Source organism: Temnothorax nylanderi, unplaced genomic scaffold, assembly GCF_030848795.1.
Source record: "Temnothorax nylanderi isolate EJ_2023f unplaced genomic scaffold, tnyl_v1.0 TNYL_tig0026_pilon, whole genome shotgun sequence".
NCBI lineage: Eukaryota > Metazoa > Arthropoda > Insecta > Hymenoptera > Formicidae > Temnothorax > Temnothorax nylanderi.
Genome location: NW_027249088.1, coordinates 1,148,662 through 1,167,017, shown reverse-complemented (window position 1 = coordinate 1,167,017; position 18,356 = coordinate 1,148,662). Strand labels below are relative to the sequence as shown.

The 18,356-nt window shown below is 38.6% G+C and overlaps 3 protein-coding genes across 15 annotated transcripts in view; all 3 read left to right on the top strand.

Moving 5' to 3' along the window:
• The first annotated feature begins 310 nt into the window (after window positions 1-310).
• Pins (G-protein-signaling modulator pins) lies at window positions 311-8,361 on the top strand. Of its 4 annotated transcripts, none has more exons than XM_071701561.1 (9): window positions 311-385; window positions 1,264-1,542; window positions 2,241-2,606; window positions 2,789-2,931; window positions 3,020-3,259; window positions 3,948-4,422; window positions 4,690-4,907; window positions 5,026-5,170; window positions 5,289-8,361. In XM_071701561.1, exons 2-9 carry the CDS (start codon window positions 1,498-1,500, stop codon window positions 5,490-5,492), a joined length of 1,836 nt encoding a protein of 611 aa, XP_071557662.1. In that variant the 5' UTR covers window positions 311-385; window positions 1,264-1,497; the 3' UTR covers window positions 5,493-8,361. The 4 variants fall into 4 exon arrangements, with proteins under 4 accessions (XP_071557662.1, XP_071557660.1, XP_071557661.1 ...); XM_071701559.1 differs by having other exon boundaries at window positions 2,238-2,606; XM_071701560.1 differs by lacking the exon at window positions 311-385 and having other exon boundaries at window positions 1,217-1,542; window positions 2,238-2,606.
• A 90-nt stretch (window positions 8,362-8,451) lies between these two features.
• LOC139769934 (androglobin) lies at window positions 8,452-13,946 on the top strand. The gene is made up of 9 exons (XM_071701468.1): window positions 8,452-8,682; window positions 8,836-8,913; window positions 9,002-9,191; window positions 9,339-9,560; window positions 9,761-9,880; window positions 9,972-10,186; window positions 10,405-10,881; window positions 11,115-13,052; window positions 13,269-13,946. Exons 1-9 carry the CDS (start codon window positions 8,452-8,454, stop codon window positions 13,854-13,856), a joined length of 4,059 nt encoding a protein of 1,352 aa, XP_071557569.1. The 3' UTR covers window positions 13,857-13,946.
• A 4,085-nt stretch (window positions 13,947-18,031) lies between these two features.
• LOC139769984 (fibrillin-1) overlaps window positions 18,032-18,356 on the top strand; it is a 29,491-nt gene continuing 29,166 nt past the window's right edge. For 7 of the 10 annotated variants that reach the window (XM_071701554.1, XM_071701552.1, XM_071701547.1 and 4 more), the window contains exon 1: window positions 18,037-18,198. The gene's annotated coding sequence lies outside the window, so the exon portion shown is untranslated. Of the gene's footprint in view, window positions 18,199-18,356 lie in introns of all 10 variants that reach the window. The other 3 variants (XM_071701553.1, XM_071701557.1, XM_071701555.1) reach the window with 3 other exon arrangements.

The window sequence follows — 18,356 nt, the reverse complement described above, 5'->3', positions numbered from 1 at the left end:
ATGACAATCACAGCGTAATTCACTATTTATTATTATTCTAGCATATTTTTTTTCAATAAATATTCGATGCAAATATTAATAGAAATAATATCAATTCAAATTACGCGCTCAGTTCTCTATATGACACGCCCATCTCCCACCACTTCGGGTGAGTTTAGTGTACACCGGGTGACTTTCTGAACGCACCCTAACAGTCGTTTGTTCCGGAAAACAAATGATCGTCAGATAATCCCCCCACTCCTAAAAAAAGTTATTGTGGTAGGGAACCTCAGGCAGAAACTTCAGAGCCGCAGCTCATTTGTTCTCGAAACGGCGAACAATCAAAATCTCGGTGGGAGGACACGAAAGTGCATGGTTGGAGGATTATGTCAGCGTTGTGTGAAAAGTAAGTGAGAATTTTGTTTCGATAAAAAATGTATTTTTGTGTATAATTTAAGCGTATTTAAAATATTTTTGTCGTTGAAAAAAATTTGACATTCCACAGAGGACTATTATATGGCTCAGAGGCAGGTGGAAGAGGTGGGGAGGAGCTAGATTATAAAAAAATTTAATTTTTTTACATAAATAATATCTGTCACACTTCAAATTCGTCTTTTCTTATTCAGAAATTCTTTTTCTAACATTCTTTAAGTCCTTAAAGTCCTTCTGTACCATTTAAAAATTACCAAATTTGCGGCGACGAAATTAAGTATTCCTATTTAATTAATAATTATCTCATATTTTTTTTCTCATTCGCACTACTTTTAGCTTTAATTTGCGTGTTTGATCATTAAGCTTCGTCAATTTGTTCGTGAGTTATAATTTTTTAAATAAAACGAGTCGTAACGTGTGTTTGTCAACATATAATTGTTGTAAAAAAATATTTAAATAAATGATTTCCAAATGTTCTTTACATTGATTTTTAGTCAAAGGTACAAAGATAATAATTTTTGGGGAATTTTTCAAAGCTATTAACATTTTGAAAAACGCGTGGGACTCGAAAGTGCATGGCTGGAGGACTGATGTGCCAGACAAAACGTTGGAGGGATGAGTGTTATTCTTAGAAAAATCTTTCTCGAAATATCTAGCTTACTATTTTTAACGTCTATATATAAATAAAATTGCATCTAAACTACACAAAATCACGCAAGCGTACAAAAAGTGGTGAGGGGACATACGTCCCCCCCCCCCACCACGATAACAACGCATGCGTCGAAAAATTCCACGATCCGGGTTCACTAATACAGTAATACCGACGGCGCCATTTGTTTGGACGCGCTGCAGTATCGTTTCACGTTGGAGTAACTCGTCGCTTCGGAGCAAAAGGATCCGGTGGCTATGCCCGGAGGATGTCGCGACTATGAGCTGATTCCCACAATCGGAGTTCCTGAGTATCATGCTGCGGGGAACAATCACAATTATCTCGCGATTCGATAGCAACGTACGGCCGTCTCGTTTTAACGGTGTTTGAACGAGTCGTGTCTCATTCTGCAAAGGGAAGGTGTCGTGAACAAGGATATGTCTCTGAGCGCCAGCGCTGAGAATCTGTCGTCCGAGGGACAAGTGAGTGAATCAACGTTCAATTAATGACGCTGAGCTTTCCACGTGTGACTCACGCTTATCGCTGCCACACCTGTTTCTTCGTACCGCAATATCTTGTTCCGTGCATTCATTTACTCCGGTTTACCATGGTATAATAACTTGCATATCGGAGCGAGCTCGAGTTATGTGAAAACACTCCACTTTATACAAGTCTTTGTGTTTTGGAGCAAACTTTGTTACATCTTTATTGAGCACAGTCTGATCGTTTAAGTGAAATAAACGTGGCTTTTAATTTTTTTTTACTCACATTACATAATGAAACGCATTCTATTGATTCTTTCTGTATGCAATAATTAATCCAGTATCAAGTATTGATGTTTTTCCATCTTCAACTCTTCGCCTTCAAGCTTGCTTTACTTTTTATTAGATCCACTTTGTCGGACCAACTTCGTAGAAATGAATTTTATTCACTCAGCATTCAAAAGATATACGTATTATATCGTTAACTGTTAAATTGGAAAAGCAAATGTTCATTCAATATTATTTTGCAGATAATAGCCCGAGAGAAATTATTCTAACTCTAACGTATATATTTCAATTCTACAAACGCATCTTTATGCCAAGCCTGCTTTACGAAGCGACGATTAACACAGTGCTGTACAGAAACTTTTCTGCAAGAGATAATATTAATGCAACATGATGTTTGTAACATTTAGCAGAATAGCGAGAGATGGAACATGTGTCTGGAACTGGCGCTCGAGGGCGAACGCTTGTGCAAGGCTGGCGACTGCAAGTCCGGGGTGGCGTTCTTCCAAGCGGCAATCCAGGCCGGCACGGACGACCTGCGGATATTAAGCGCGATCTACAGCCAACTGGGCAACGCGTACTTCTACCTGGGTGACTACGTCAAGGCGATGCAGTATCACAAGTTGGACCTGACTCTCGCCAGGAATATGGGTGACAAGCTGGGCGAGGCCAAGTCCAGCGGAAACCTGGGCAACACGCTGAAAGTTATGGGCAAGTTCGACGAAGCCATGATATGCTGCAAGAGGCACCTGGAGATCTCCAGAGAGATTGGGGATAAGGTATACTTCGACGACTCTTAAGTCGTCTTCACTTGTTGCATTATGTAGCTCGACTTTTAAAAGCTAAGGTTGTACCTTCTACAAATTCATCACTTGTCCGTTGCGTATTTCTTTCTACTTTGTTTAAATATTTTGCAGTTTAATTCATATTTCTAAATCTATAAATTTATAATTCTGTGCAGCTTAGCGAGGGAAGAGCCCTGTATAATTTAGGAAACGTATATCACGCGAAGGGCAAGCAAGCGGGTAGAATAGGTCATCAGGATCCAGGAGAGTTCTCCGAAGATGTTCGACAGTGCTTGCAACAGGCTGTGCGCTATTATGAGTAAGATTTTAATTAATCCGTAATTGCTGTCTCAACTTTAACATTTATATTATATATGACTCTCAATGTGCCTTTCACTTTTCTACAGAGAAAATTTAGAACTTATGAGGGAACTGGAGGATTCCGCGGCTCAAGGTAGAGCATGCGGCAACTTGGGCAATACGTTCTATTTGTTGGGCGATTTCCAACAGGCCATTTATTATCACAATGAACGTTTAAAGATCGCCAGAGAGTTTGGCGACAAGCCGGCGGAGAGGAGAGCCAACAGCAATTTAGGAAACTCGCATATATTTCTAGGCGAGTTCGAAAAGGCTGCGCAGCATTACAAGTAAATATTGTGACTTTGTTAAATTAACCGTGTACCTTTATAATTTTATGTTCAAACAGCACAACCCTTTAACTCTTTAGGGACAATAAACACATATATGCATTTAGTGAAATTCCTCTTCAAGGTTGATGGATTTATACAATAGTTTAGCAAATATTTTTAGCTCTTGATAAGTACAAAATTATCAACAATGCGGTGGAGATAATGTGGATATGCATACGTATATTCCGAGAGTTATTAAAACTGAATTTTATTAATTTTAACAAATATATCTCGATTACTCAGATCATTATTTCCTTCACCTATTTCTCAAGTACATTCAGATTAATTTTAATTTACTTTGGAAAAAGAAGTAAACCAAGAAAAAATATCTAGGTAAAACTACATGTTAGTGGCGATCTCATTGACTTTAACATATGTATATTGTCAAGAACGTGACTCTAACTTGCAAAAGATTTTAGCCGCTTGTTGTTTATTAAAAAGTTATCAACAAATAAAATAAATCATACAAATGTTTAAATGCCATAATTTGTGCTTTACCGAATATAAATTCATTATTCGTTGCATAGTGGATCGGTATCTCACATGCGATATATAAAAAAGCGATCACAGCTTCGAACTTATGTACACAGAGGATAAATTTGCAATTTGCAATTATCAAAAATTAAAAGTTTCGTTCAATTTTTAGGAGGACCTTAGTTCTTGCACAGGAGTTAGGAGATCGCGAGGTAGAGGCACAAGCATGCTACTCTCTGGGAAACACGTATACTCTCCTACGCGATTATTCGGCGGCCATCGAGTATCATTTGTGGCACTTGGGTATAGCCCAGCAATTGAAGGATCGCATTGGCGAAGGACGTGCCTGCTGGTCACTGGGCAATGCGTACGCCGCGATGGGCAATCATGATAAAGCGTTGCACTATGCGAATCTGCATCTACACATCTCGAAAGAGCTGGAGGATCAAATGGGCCAGGCTACCGCGCAGATGAACGTCGATGATTTACAGAAAATTCTTGGTCTAGAAAAGAGTCAGCAGGAGAACAATAAGGAAAATCTAAACACGCAGAAATCGACCTCAAACGCGACGTCGAATGTCCCGACAACTATGCCCTGTAGATATAGACTCAGACGACAAAGCATGGACAATCTCGATCTCATTAAGGTTCGCATTATTTTTTCTTTTCTTGAAACTACACTAGAATAATAAAGTTGCGGCAAAAGAAATGGCTATATGTATATTGTATAATATACTGTAGTTTATTTCTGTTAATCTATTTTTTAAAATCTAAAACGCAATTAATATTGAAATAATTTATATTGAAATAAAATTAAATTGACCAAAAAATTACGTGGAAAAAATTGAAATTGTTTTATACGGAATATATATTTAATTTAACTAAATTAATTAACAATCGTTATATTCAATCAGCTCACACCCGACGCAAAGCAGAAAGATAAGTCGGAAATCGTGTTAGACAAAGACGACAATGTTGCGTCGCAACCTTCTCAAAAGGAGGAAGATAACTTCTTCGATCTGCTGTCCCGGTTTCAGTCGGGCAGAATGGACGATCAACGTTGCGCGCTCAACACGAAGCGCAATCCAAAATACCGAACAATCACGCCGGAAGTATCAGATATGGACGACAAGTACGTGAAAATATATTAATTCTATTCCTCTGAATAGGTGCTAATCACCGACTCATCATGATAACGCATTATATTATACTTGTTGTATCTAAGGAATATCTGACAATCTTACTTTTAGAGACGGCGAGGATTTGCTGGAATTAATCGCTGGAATGCAAAGCAAACGGATGGACGAGCAACGAGTGACCTTGCCCTATCTGCCAGGACTGAATACCAATCAGGACTCGGACGATTCCTTCATCGAGATGCTCGTTAGATGCCAGGTTTGTAGACGCGGCGATCTACACGAATGCACTGTCATGTTACTTGTTCGCATTACTTGGAATCTTTTCTCCTGCGCAATGGAAAAGACACTTTATACAAAGGATAATCTGCTTTCAGAGTTCGCGTCTAGAGGATCAGCGAAGTCCTCTACCGGCTGCATCAACATTGCAGGACGCCGAGGAGGAAAGGGGCCGAAGAGCCAATGGTAAAACTCAATCAGGTTCCACCGTGCCCGAGGAGGACCTCTTCGCTCTAATCCAAAGACTTCAAGCTGGTCGGATGGAGGATCAAAGGGCTTCCGGACCCGGCAAGGCATGTTAAACCCGAAAGCAGACGGTGACTTAAGTCCTCACGATACCTTCCATTTACTAAATTCTTTCAGTTCACGTATCCTCGATTATATCAGTACTTTCGTTTGCTCGTCTCAATTTTGCTTTCTTGATTACTTAATAGAAAAGGGTTGATACCATACTTGAACGGTCTGGTTCTGATTCGAAAAGGCAACGACTCGAATCACCTAGTTGTGAGAACCAAGCACCGTGCCGGAGTGCGAAGACGTTTTTTTAGATGTTACCGAAAAGATAATGAGATTTCAAAATACTAGCGCTTCGTGTAAAAATGAAATATAGGTCTTTCTTGGCTATAAGATGTTCAAATTTCCAAAATGACATTTCGTTCCTACGCACACGCTTACGCACTGATAATTGGAGAAGAATGCCTGAAACGCGACTTACTAAGTACAGTAGATGAGCGCGGAACGATGTTTTTATGTTTGCGAGAAATCCACGTGTCACGTAAAAAATAATTATTTGCTACCCTGTCACTGAAAATATGAAACCAACTGATTGTGAGATACTTTGCATAGACGTCAAGACTTAACTCAAGATACTTAGAAAGTACTTAGAAGATATATGCAGACCTTTGATATTTATCATTTGGAGAGCCATTTTTCCCTCTTTCCCTGCAAGTGTGGGAATAATTGAAGAAACAAACTCGTTTTTGCACTCAGGTCTTCGATTCCGTTCAGATAGATTTAATTATTCATTCGTGTAGACGCGTCGCGTCTACAACGGTAAATAATTGATACTCCTGTAATCGATATTCCGTAGTTTAGCGACTGCTAGAAACCGGTTTTGCGAGAAAGCATTATAGAACAATGCAATAATGAGTTTTCAGTTGACCGTCTAGTAATAACGACTGCCGTTAGTTTCTGGCTACTTGATCGTGGAAATTACTGTATTGAGTAATACGAAACACATTCGGTAAATAAGTTATTTGCCAATCATGAATAAGTCGCGAGTGTTATAAATGTAATGCGTTTGCACGACGATGGTCGTGATTTATGTGACATGCCAGTAACTAGCATCAGTTTTTAGTATTATCAAGATTTTTATAATGCCTGCTTTACACGGGTCTGTAATTGCGCGTGCGAAAACAGGTTTTTCCGAACACTGCCAGTTTGAGGGCGTGAATTAGGTTTCCGGACGTTCGCGTTCGTGACAAACGCGGAGGGCCTTTCGATATTCACATTCTCAAAAGATTGTAGGTTTATTATTTTATATACACATATATATATATATTTTTCATGCGTATTCCGATTTACTTCCATTTCTATAAGGAGAAGCGGGATAATTCTTTTAAAGAATATATTACGCATAGAGACGTTATACAGTGGATGAGAAAAGTATTCGCGCACCGCCAAGTTTCGCTATCAGTAGACCTCTTGATTGCTAAATAATAAATGACACCAACAAACAAATTGTGCATTGTACAAGTCAAAAAGTAAAGTGTGCATATAATCTTTTACGACATAGAATAGAATATTATAGAGCATTTTTTTCGCTCCTCTGCAAAAAGAAGTTTTTAATAATGATTGAAGTCGTATATGCGTCACTTGGCTTTTCTAAAACTTTTAGAAATCTATATTCACGTAAGATTTAGCTATTGCTATCATCAATTGCATTCTACGTGCAAATACATTTTACTTCTTGATTCACTTTCACATGTGAGATATATAATTCCTGGATTCAATATTTTTGAGGGATTTTAGATAGAGGGAAAGATAGTGGTTTTTACAAATCACGGTGCATGAATATTAGTTTTTGCTTGCTGTATGTTCAATAGGACGGAAACTTGTAGCGAATATCAGTGCCAAAGATTCTCGATTACTTAAAAAAAAAAAAAAAAAAAAGAATCCGTTAAAAGGGTAAGAAATGCAAGCTTATATCGACTGAATCTCTATCGCGTCGTGGTCGCACGAATTCTTTCCATGAAGGCTTATTATCGTTGTATTGTAAGTGTACTGACGATCATGTTTAATGTAATGTCTAACATTATTTCAAATTGGCGAGATGTTAAATAGTAATTCATCTCGTTGTACAATATTTATTCTCAGCGGTTAGAGAATTAGCCTCTTGCAGTGTATTTTCAATTTGAGATATGTACAATCACGGAACTTTAAAAACGTCGTATTTGTTATATGTTATATACAGAATAACTGTCAGTAGTTTAACCAACTTTTATTTAAGGACTTAAATTGCAGCTGATTAGCCGAACGTGAAGAACGTATTTAGCGCCTTATATGTTCTAGTAATAAAATATATGTATATAATTGGGTAATTCCATGCCGATTAAAACGTCGACTTAGCGACGAGCCAAATTGCAACGACGTTGTCATGCGAAAAAGGAGCTGTCGATAATATAAGAAATATAAGTTAACAATTGTTTCAACAAGAGTGCAAGAATAGTGATATGTTAATTGCCGAATCGAGATCGCTATCTTTTGCTATATATTGTTATGAAATTATTATAATTGCAAAAACAATTGTACATACATGGATAGAGCTTTGATTTGACTCAGCGGAGGAAGGGCGAAAACTATTACCTAAATGACTATTAACTAAATGACACGCTGATCGTAGGAATTTCGCGATCCTTCGTGGAATTTCTTTTTTTTACCATTATTTTGCTAGAATATATTCTAGATTATAATTACTTTACCTTAATCTTTTTTTATATATACATTCGTTATACTAGACATTAATGATATATGTTCTTCGTACTAATCGATAGACGATATGTAACTTTTAGTTTCATGACCATCGAGATATAAATACATTCCATTCTGTCCATATATGATAGTGTATAATATATAAAGGATCAATAAAAAAAATATATACTTTTTGCAAAATTGACGTTAATAATTCGTCACCCTGTACAAATCTCTTTATCCCTTGAAGATGCAGCTTTCTGCAGCTTTCTTTCTATTTTTCCCCACAATATGTCGGAAAAGTCTAAAAGCTTTTTCACCGTTGAGACCAATCCTCATCCTGACGCGAACGTCGCATACGCATCGTGGCCGGAATGGAAGGATTCCGATCTGAACAACGAGAAATGGGGAGTTCCCAAAGACGGTCCCGATGGATTATTCTTGGATGCAGAGCGTGTCGCAATGCCACGGTCCTTAGAACCTGATCACTGGATACGAGCAAAAGATTTGAAGCACTTGACAGTACTGCCACTTGATATTTTGTGTATTTCGGATAACGAATATTAATTCTTTGAATGTCTTTTCTATGTTATAACTTCTAAATTAAGCCAACAGTAACACGTACGATTTATGCTGTATTAATACATAAATATGGAAACGAAAATACCTCTACAGGCTCCTCCAACAGTATACATAACGACGGTGGAATATCCTGATTTGATTACGAACAATAAGCATTTGCTGCACAGCGAGGTATTTCTTTAGTTTTCGATGTAAAATTCAACGACTTGCAAATTGCTGCAGAGCGATAAACAAAGGTAATGATAATGGTAATTTCCAGTTTGTGAGATGGTTTGTGTCTGCGCTGGTAAACCTGCAATATTGCGGTCGGGAGGGTTTGGAAATCAGCGGAGAGAGCTCGAATTTCACCTGGATCGGTCGCCATAGTCCCTGGTACGGTTGGATGCACGTGTATTCCATGAATAAAGCTGGGAAGGGCGTTCAGCATCGACCCATGATAAATCCAAACGGTGGATATGACATTCGGCTCGCAATATTTTTGACATTTACATAGAAATTTTCTAAATCCGTTGTGCACATTGTTAAATCTTAGATTCGAAAATCGATAATAATTTTTGAAAACGCAACAGATTGACAAAAACATGAATATCTTCTAGGAAAATATATTGTAAGATTACACTGCATGGGATGCTGGCGTCGCATCCTGGTGGACGACATGATTCCTGTGGATAAAAATGGCAGACCTCTTTTACCGTGCATGTCCAACAACTATGAACTATGGCCGATGCTTCTCGCCAAAGCATTGCTCAAGATTGCTTCGTTATCTTGGACCAGACACCACGAGATCGTCGATTTCCATCCAGTCGCTTGCCTCACAGGTGGACGTCACGTCCACCTTTTTCATTCTATTATTTTGTTTTTCACGAAGTAATGTAATTACTTTAGAGAAAATATCTTTCTTTAAACTTTATTAATTTTCAACGGCTTGCTATGAACAAATTAATAAGTCACAGATTGATCCTGTGTTCATGTCGTATCAGAAAAGGTTCTGTATTAATATAAATTTTAATAATAATAGGCTGGACGTGCTTGACAATGAACGTCGCGCATCTATCGTTTCAAAACAAGTGGGATTTCTTAACGAAATATTCCGAACATTTCGAGTGGACACCGCAAACAGCGCAGAATCACGTTCCAGGTGTGTCCATCGAATGTACGTGTCCACGACAATCTAATTGGCGTTCCTTCGATTACCGCGTTACGTTATTCCCGTCTGTATTTCCGAGTAGAAAGTTCAACGAATAAGACCGACGAAACAAGGAAACCCAGAGAAACTTCACAGTCGCTCGCCGCCGAAACCGAGAAACCTCAACCTATCGCGCTGTTCTTTCTCTTAGGCGACACGCGAGCACTCGGAAGCGACGCGATACCCGGCTTGTCGCCCTGCTGGGATCACGTAATCCACATCGTCCAGTCGCGCAATATTCCTCTCGATCCCAAAGACGTAAGAGCATTAAGTCTCAATTCAATTCAATTGACTCTTATCTCTTGATAGCTATCGCGATTGATAACTTGCTGCGTAGACAAAAATAAGGGGAAAAAAGTCTTAGAAGAAATAGAATGACATTCCAAATAGCACAAAAGTCTAAAACGCGTATAAAGAATATTAAAAGTATTTTTTATCTGGATTGTAACTAGCTCCAACTTAAATTGCTTTCCAAGGTAAAGCCGCCATTAGCGAAGTGGAAGTTTCATCGCTGGCTAAAATGGGCCGTTGAACAAAATGTGATTGATCCTGCCGACTATTTCGTTCCGATTCGTTACTTGAGGCTGATTAGTTCTCTCAAGGAGTGCAACGAGAGCGTTGTTCGCGATAGAAGTGACGTTGCAGGAAACTCGATCTCTTCGAACGAGATCGAGCGGTCCGATAAATTTGCTCGGAGAAGAACGAGATCTCAGAGAATATCAGACTTGCCCACCATGTCGAAAGAAGTAGCAACGGAAAATGCCAGTCAATGGATCGACTTCAACAAGATGGCTTCATACGTAACGGAGGTGCATCTGTTCTATAAGCTGGAGTACTTCCAGTGTTCGATTGAAATAACAGGCAACGCATTGAAGAAAACCAATGAGAATCATAAAGCGGAAGCAGTAAAAGCTGTTTCAAAAGAGATCGGAAAGGAGAAAGCAGGTACTTCGGTTTTTAGATAGAATTTAGCGCAATATATGCTCTCAATTAAAAGAAAAATAATCAAATATCCATAATTTTTCTTACTGCAGTTTATAGAACTTTTGTTCCAAAACATTCAAATATGTAATGCTAGCGCACTTTGAGAATTAATGCCAGAAATAGATTGAGTTTCTTTTTATATAAACAAAATGATACACAATGAGATCCAATCTTCTCAATTTCTTTTTCGGTTTGAAAATTTGCAGACTCCTACAACAGTATAGGCAAGATTCTAAAGTCCAGATACAAACCTCTGTATTTGTTCTGCGATTCTCCGAGGAAGAAATTCTTCTTGGTTAGTCTCTGCGCCGCGCTAAAGAAGAAGAATACCGATTTGCACGAAAAAGACTATTTGATTCTGGAAAAGTACAACTGGTTCTTCATATCGGATCCGTCGAATCAATCAATAACTATTTCCACAACCGGCAGCAAGTCGACCATTATGGAACTGGAAGCTGGCAGGCAACTTCTACGGATTCACAGTCGTTCGGACTCCGGTCTAACGATTATTTCCTCGGACACGGATTTCCATCTTGGAGATCGAACGACTGTGCAACAGCTGATGACCACAGAATCCGACAGAATTGAGCAACTGTCGAAAATAATCAGCGATAATCTCTGCAAAGCTTATCGATCGTTTGGAACAAAGGATTACCCAAGAATGTTGGAAAATTTTTACCAAAGCTACATGCCCAGCTTGCAGTTTATTTCTTCAAAAGAAAATAAGAATTTTCGAACACTGATACACCATTTCTTCATGGAAGAACAAATTCGTTTGATCAGAGAGATTGTTCCCGACGAAGAACACGAAGACATGTTTCACTCTTTAAGGGTATTTTTCCTAAATCCGCATATTAGATCAGAATATTTTAATTTAATGACAAAACAGAAGACTCTTCAAGACTTTACGGTAGAAAAAACTTCGAGAACATCACGCAGCAATGAAGAAGTCTTCGACCATGATCAAGCAGCGACGACGATTCAATCCTTCCTCAAGATGGTTATCGTAAAGGGATATAAACAACTTCACAATCCTGATCACGCCCTGCATACGCAGATTCGCGAACGGCTCCTGAAGATATCCGATCTATTTGACTCATCCCTCGCAAGCCGGTTACTGAGGAACGTTATCAATCGACATAGTAGCCTGCGCGACCTGTATCCTTGCTCCGAAGACTTCGTACACGTTCTGAAAATTCAGGAGTTCAGAGACGTCCTGGGAAACGTCAGGCACGAACAGTGGTTCCCGATTGTCAGGCTCGTAGTTAATCCTAAGCCTGCGAAGACAAAGGTTCTCGCGGCCTTCGAATTACTAATCGATCTCCCTCGTTTCGCACTGCGTGTCTTCAACAACCAAAATGGCCGCGAGATGACACGTCTCGTGAGCCACGTGGTTCCAGGTCATTACGAGTACCTTCCGAACGGTTACACGGTGTTCGCTTACGGCTGGAGCGACAGACAGCACCTGAAGGAGCTCCATTGGACGATTCGCGTGGTTACTATGAAAGGTGAGCCAATGTTTTATCAACTGGGTGAACAACGGCCTTTGTCCTTGGAGACCAAACCACCCAGGCTGATGGTTGACGAATTATTCGGTACATATATCCCGAATGCGAGAAGTTGTATTTCGCGATGGATACTGCGAACAACTTTGGAGAGAAGCATCATTTCAATAAGATTGGCAACTTCTTACAACCTGACAGAGATCAGAATAAAAGTCACCGATGAAGATGGCAATATTTTGGTCGAAGTGAACGGCGGCTCGACCGTCTTGTTACCCTTAATGATCTTGAAGCATGCTGCCGTAAACGATGAAGATTACAAGACCAAAAATAAAAGCCAAGACGTTAACAAAGAGTTCGAAAATGCAGGGAAGAAAAGAAGTTTGTATTACATAGAGGCTTTCGTGCTCAACAACAGTTGGCCTCTCACAGATGTCGAGTGGACGGTCGCGAGCCAGGTAAAGGCGAAAAATGAGAGAGATATCAAAACAAAGATACAATCCGGAAATAAAGGGTCTTCAAGGTCTGGTTTGTCGACGACGAAAAAGAACGCGAAACAATTCGCGAGCGATGGCCAAGCTTTGGAAACGCCATATTGGATTCTTCAGATTGTTACTGATGTTCGGGATGCTGTAGAGGTAAGTACATGTGGTTTGTTCCAATTTAACCAAAGAAATCACATTGTTCAAAAGTAGTAATTTATTTACAAATGATTAATAATATGTCCGCAATACTAAATTCCAAAATCTTAATTTTTCCTGAAACCTTTCGTATTGTTTTCTTTTTAAAAGATTGATTTTTGTAAGAAAGCATTTGTTCGTTCGTTTTTCTATCTAAATGTATGCGTTCGTTAGATCTGTGAAGACAAGAGCAGAGAGCAAGAAATAGTACTTCTGAAAGAGTCCTGGTGGTCGAAGGACCCAAATCGACTCGAATACAGAAAGGATTTGAGAGAAGCATTTCTGAAGGCGCACGCCTCGAAAATTAAACCTGACGCATCCTCGAATCGGAACAGGATACAGCTGAAATCAATAGAAGACGAAGACGCGGCGTTTTGTCTGTCGCACGTAAGGCAATATAGGACCCTGAAGCCACCGGAATCTCATCGCCATCTGTCTGCTTTGGACCTGACGAGATACGTGAGAAGAGACGAGATCGCGAAGCATTATCGGATAAAGACGAAAAGCGACGATGAAATACTAAGGAATCAACATACCGCCATCATCATCGATAGTCAGACGAATTATTCCGATTATTTGAGGAACTTGGGTGAGCTGATGAACAAGCAACTGCGGAAATACGTGAAGCGCTTCGAGAAGAAAGATGAGAATTTCTGGCAGAGAAGAACTCTCGTGGACGCTGCTTACGAAACGAGAAAGATCTACGTTAATAGTTTGATAGCCGAGAGAGCGAAAACTAAAGCAAAAGGGAAGAAGGATTAAGAAGACTCTACCTTATAAAATGTGTGATAATTAATCGATTACGTTTACGAACATTGTGATTCAATAATTAAGTAATACATTTACAAATGACTAAGCAATTTAAATAATATAGCTACATCGAATTAATAAATAATATAAGATACATACATATATCAAATTGTCGACTGTTATAATAAGCAGAAACGTGCAACTTGCCGGCAAGAGCCGAACGAAATGCTATTTCAGTAGCTGCTATCGTCGAGAGCGCTGTTCACTTGAGAGGCACACTTGCTTCGCGTTGATGACTGTCCACGATCCACCTTTTAATGACGCCTCTCTGGCCGTCCGAGAAAGAAATAACGGCTATCCGTCCCGCCCATTTTTCATCCGGGACCAGTCCACGCGGTCTAGCAGGATTATTATGAAAACTACGAGAGGAGACGTCTATGAGAGAGGGTGCTCCGAGACGTACAGTGGGCGCGATAAACGGTCTCGAGTACAGGCGATGTACTTATCATCGAAAATATTATCGTCGCTCTTCTAATCGGCGAATCAATAAACGAAACCACTTTCGATTTCAACGTCAAACTGACTACAAACTTTGATCTTAATTTCGATTCCTATTGTTAACTACACTGTAATTTAATTAATTGCGATCCTTCAATTTCTGTCTCAGTTTAATTTTATTATTAAAACTTTATCTCCTGGTTTCGTATAGTTCTTCAGTTTAAATCAGCTTAGGTTTTACATAGCTTTTCGATGCAAATATTGAGACACGTCGAGTCTATTGTACACGCTATACGCTGCAGCAGCTTACGCGCTGATTGCAGGTGAAGCTGCTACTGCATTCAGGATCGGCGTCAGCCCAGCTAGTAATCACTGTCGATCATGTTTGTGTTAGGCGATCTTGTCTGTCGCGCAGCGAATTACAATTACGGCGTATCGCTGCATCACGCACAAGTGTGTATGTACTCGTGTTGAATACTGTACCTGGGTATTTAACCTTCGAACGCATAACTTGAAAACCGATTTGATTCTGTTTCAAGCGTCCTGGAACTATTTCAAAAATTAGAGCAACAGATTATTTAAAAAATTCAATATAATGAAATAATGAAATAAATAATAAATACGACAATAAATAATGATGAAGAAATTAATATATATGACTAATATAAAGCACAATCTTTCTTATAATAAATATTAAAATATTATCTTGATAAAAAAATTCGAAAAATTTATCCTACTTTTTAATTTAATTAGTTTGACCCTCTTTAATTTGCTAAAGGTGTTTCACATTATTGATCAGGGATACGTTTGCAACCCTAAAACTTTATATGCCAAAAAACTATCGAAATATTACACACATTCACAATATCATTATAAAGAAAGCAATTTTCCATCATGAAGTAGTATCTGTCCCGACATTTGACATGACATCGATAAGTCCCTATTTTGCATATAGAAGAAAACGTTCAATTCCTGGATAACCCAAGAAAAGCGAGTAGTACGTGCTACTTGGCATGCCTCGTTGACTGTCAGGAATTCGCATTAAAAAAGTTGAATTATAAAGCGTTTTTCCCTCAGTTGCCTAACGACACGCGGCGAGTTGTGTTCTTTAATCCCTGTTGTTTTCGTTAAAATAAAACGTTACAATAAAAAATATTTATAAAAGCGTTAGCATTTTCGTAATATTATGATATTACATAACATATGTGCGTAAAAAGTACTACACATATTTAGAAATACTTTGCAACAGAAATCTAAAAATTCTTTTAGTATACTTTTTAGAACTTAATTAACAATTAACAAATAATATATTTTTTATTTATGATATATAAATAATTAGATATAATATATCATAAATAAATAGAAAAATATATTTTATATCTTTTATAAATTTATAATATATATTATATTCTAATATATATATACATAAAGTAAATATAATCTTTTTATTTAATAAAAAGATAAAGTTGTGCCAGTTCAAGCGTCATGTATACTGACAATGAGACGTACGTTCATGAATCTAATGTCTATCCAAGTGTTGCTGATCAAGCGGCTGAACCCACGTGGGTACGATACGCACCCATCGTTCCGCGAGTGACGACCTCGCCGACAACAGTTCTCGTCGATACAGAATGCGTGGATGAGGAGGCGGATTTTACCACGCGGTTCTCTCGCGTTTTATCGGGCATCTCGTGGCCTCTCGACTCGCGCGAGTCGACTCGGCATACCGAGTCGCGCTCGAATACGCTTTACGCGTCCCCATTAGCCGCGCATCTCAGTTCACTCTCCCGGCTCCTTCTCTCCTCTCGTATGTATATAATAAATATATACATGAGGTTCACGTACACGCTGTCGCGTCGCCGCGTTCCCACCCGCATATCATCAGACCCCCGACCTCAAGGATCCTAAAGAGCCGCGCTAAACGCCGACAATGGCGATTATGTAATACCGATGAAAAGGACCAATTAATGTGCAACCAATATATAGTTCACGGTTCTTGATTCCATTAAAAATTGTAATACATTAAACATTAGACTGTACCTATTATTAAAATAACCTACCAAAATTTGAATTAAACAGAAACTGAAGTATAATATAACAATTTAATAATTTCTATATTAGACATACGATTATGTGTGTGGGTATACTATACTTATAATTTATTCCTTGTAATGTTATACGCGATTCATGTTATCTTATTAAAAATTTCAATTTTTTATTATAGTATGTCATATTTTTAATGTAGGTATTACTTAAATTATAAATATAATAATTATATAAAACTATATAAATTCAATTTTATTTAAATTATAAAAATGTGAATTAAAAAGTGTGAAATATGAATTAATCCAAAATTTAATAGCGATTTAAAATTAGAACTAGATAATGATTAAGTAATATGATAAAATATCCATACAAAATATAGATAAATAAATATAAAATATGTACATTTGCAAATATATTATATTATTATATGTGCTATATATAAACTATTACGTGCCCGATTTGAACGGACTCCGGAAGTGTCAGCCTATTTCTGATTTCGGTCCAGTAACCCAAAGGCCAATGTTACCCAGATTTCTCAATCGAAGCTGCAACCTCATTCGATAACGCTAGATGAGACGTGCGCAATTGTGGAAGAATGTCCAACGTTAATGAGACAATCACGAAAATTGTGAAAGCTCATCCAATATTAACTAGGAAATTACGAAAATGTGGGTAATGCGCGGAATATCTTAAGTGAATCAAGACCGCTCCTTCATTACATAATTATTCCTGATGTAACTATGTGCGTACAGTATGATAGATTACATAAGAAACAATGGAATAGAATGCAACTACCCCGAGGAATAAAATTACTTGAGAAGTACCCGCTGTCCAAAACGATAAAATAAATCAATGTTTTTAAAACGGCACGAGTTGTATTTTTTCGACTTACTGAATTTAATCCGCTAGCCGATAATCAAAATTTAATTTGATTATTTAATTTATAAATCAAAGGGAAATATTCTTATTTCATACTCCTCTTTTTCAGAGAGATTGAAATTAAGTATAACAAGTACCGAGGACAACAAAACATTTTCATCAGTTTTAGAACCAACAAAACTTTCAAAGTTAAAAAAAAAAGAGAAAGAAAGAACTTAATTCCTTTTAATTCCGAGCAAAACTCAGCTTATTGCACGGCCTCGTCGAAACAGATCGTACCAATTAATAAATTGACACGAGCAAAAGAAGCTTACTCCCCTGACTTCCGCCAATTTCGCGCAAATCGCATTCTTGACTGATCGATCGAGCATCGGAGCGCATCCTTACGGAACGTATGCACGCGTGCACGCGCGCGTGTCCGTGCCTTCACACATGCATGGTGTTAACAGCTAAGTAGAAGGGGTGGGCCCGTCTTGTTGTCGTCGTCGTCGTCGTCGTCATCATCGTCTTAAGAGGGGGGAACGAGATCGACACGATGCGTGGACCAGAGGAAGAGAAGAGAGACCGATACGGAGACAGAGAGCAAGAGATAAGGATGGTTGAAGATGTTGAAGAGAAAGAGAGAGAGAGAGAGAGAGAGAGAGAGAGAGAGAGAGAGAGAGAGAGAGAGAGAGAGAGAGAGAGAGAGAGAGAGAGAGAGAGAGAGAGCCCTCCCAGATGAGTCCTCTCCTCGAGTCCACAATCTACGGCTCCAGTCTCGTGTCGAGTCCCGTCGCGGTGCATCTTTCCGAGGTCCGTCTCCCTTGGGACCGATCGATTTCGAGCGGGCCGAAAGATCGATCGCCGGTCCGCCGGCAAATCGGAAGTCGCGTAGGTGTTTCTTTTCACTTTAATTTTCCCCATTGGTGACGTGGATCTTGACTTGAAAACTGTACGTTGCTTGTCTCCTAGATATTTAAATTATATGTATCGTTGCTTGATAACGCGTGAACATCGCGGAGAAATAAAGTAGATAAATTATAAAACATAAAATAAATATTTGCTTCGAAAAAATAGTCTGTTATAAGCTTGTTTTGATAATTATTATTT

Excerpts from the sequence above, each read along its gene's own strand:
- LOC139769934 (XM_071701468.1), top strand. The coding sequence starts at position 8,452 with ATGTCGGAAAAGTCTAAAAGCTTTTTCACCGTTGAGACCAATCCTCAT. Across the intron at positions 9,881-9,971 it reads AGCGCAGAATCACGTTCCAG|AAAGTTCAACGAATAAGACC; the intron begins GTGTGTCCATCG and ends ATTTCCGAGTAG. Across the intron at positions 10,882-11,114 it reads AGGAGAAAGCAGGTACTTCG|GCAGACTCCTACAACAGTAT; the intron begins GTTTTTAGATAG and ends GTTTGAAAATTT.
- Pins (XM_071701559.1), top strand. The coding sequence starts at position 1,498 with ATGTCTCTGAGCGCCAGCGCTGAGAATCTGTCGTCCGAGGGACAA. Across the intron at positions 3,260-3,947 it reads AAGGCTGCGCAGCATTACAA|GAGGACCTTAGTTCTTGCAC; the intron begins GTAAATATTGTG and ends TTCAATTTTTAG. Across the intron at positions 4,423-4,689 it reads ACAATCTCGATCTCATTAAG|CTCACACCCGACGCAAAGCA; the intron begins GTTCGCATTATT and ends ATATTCAATCAG.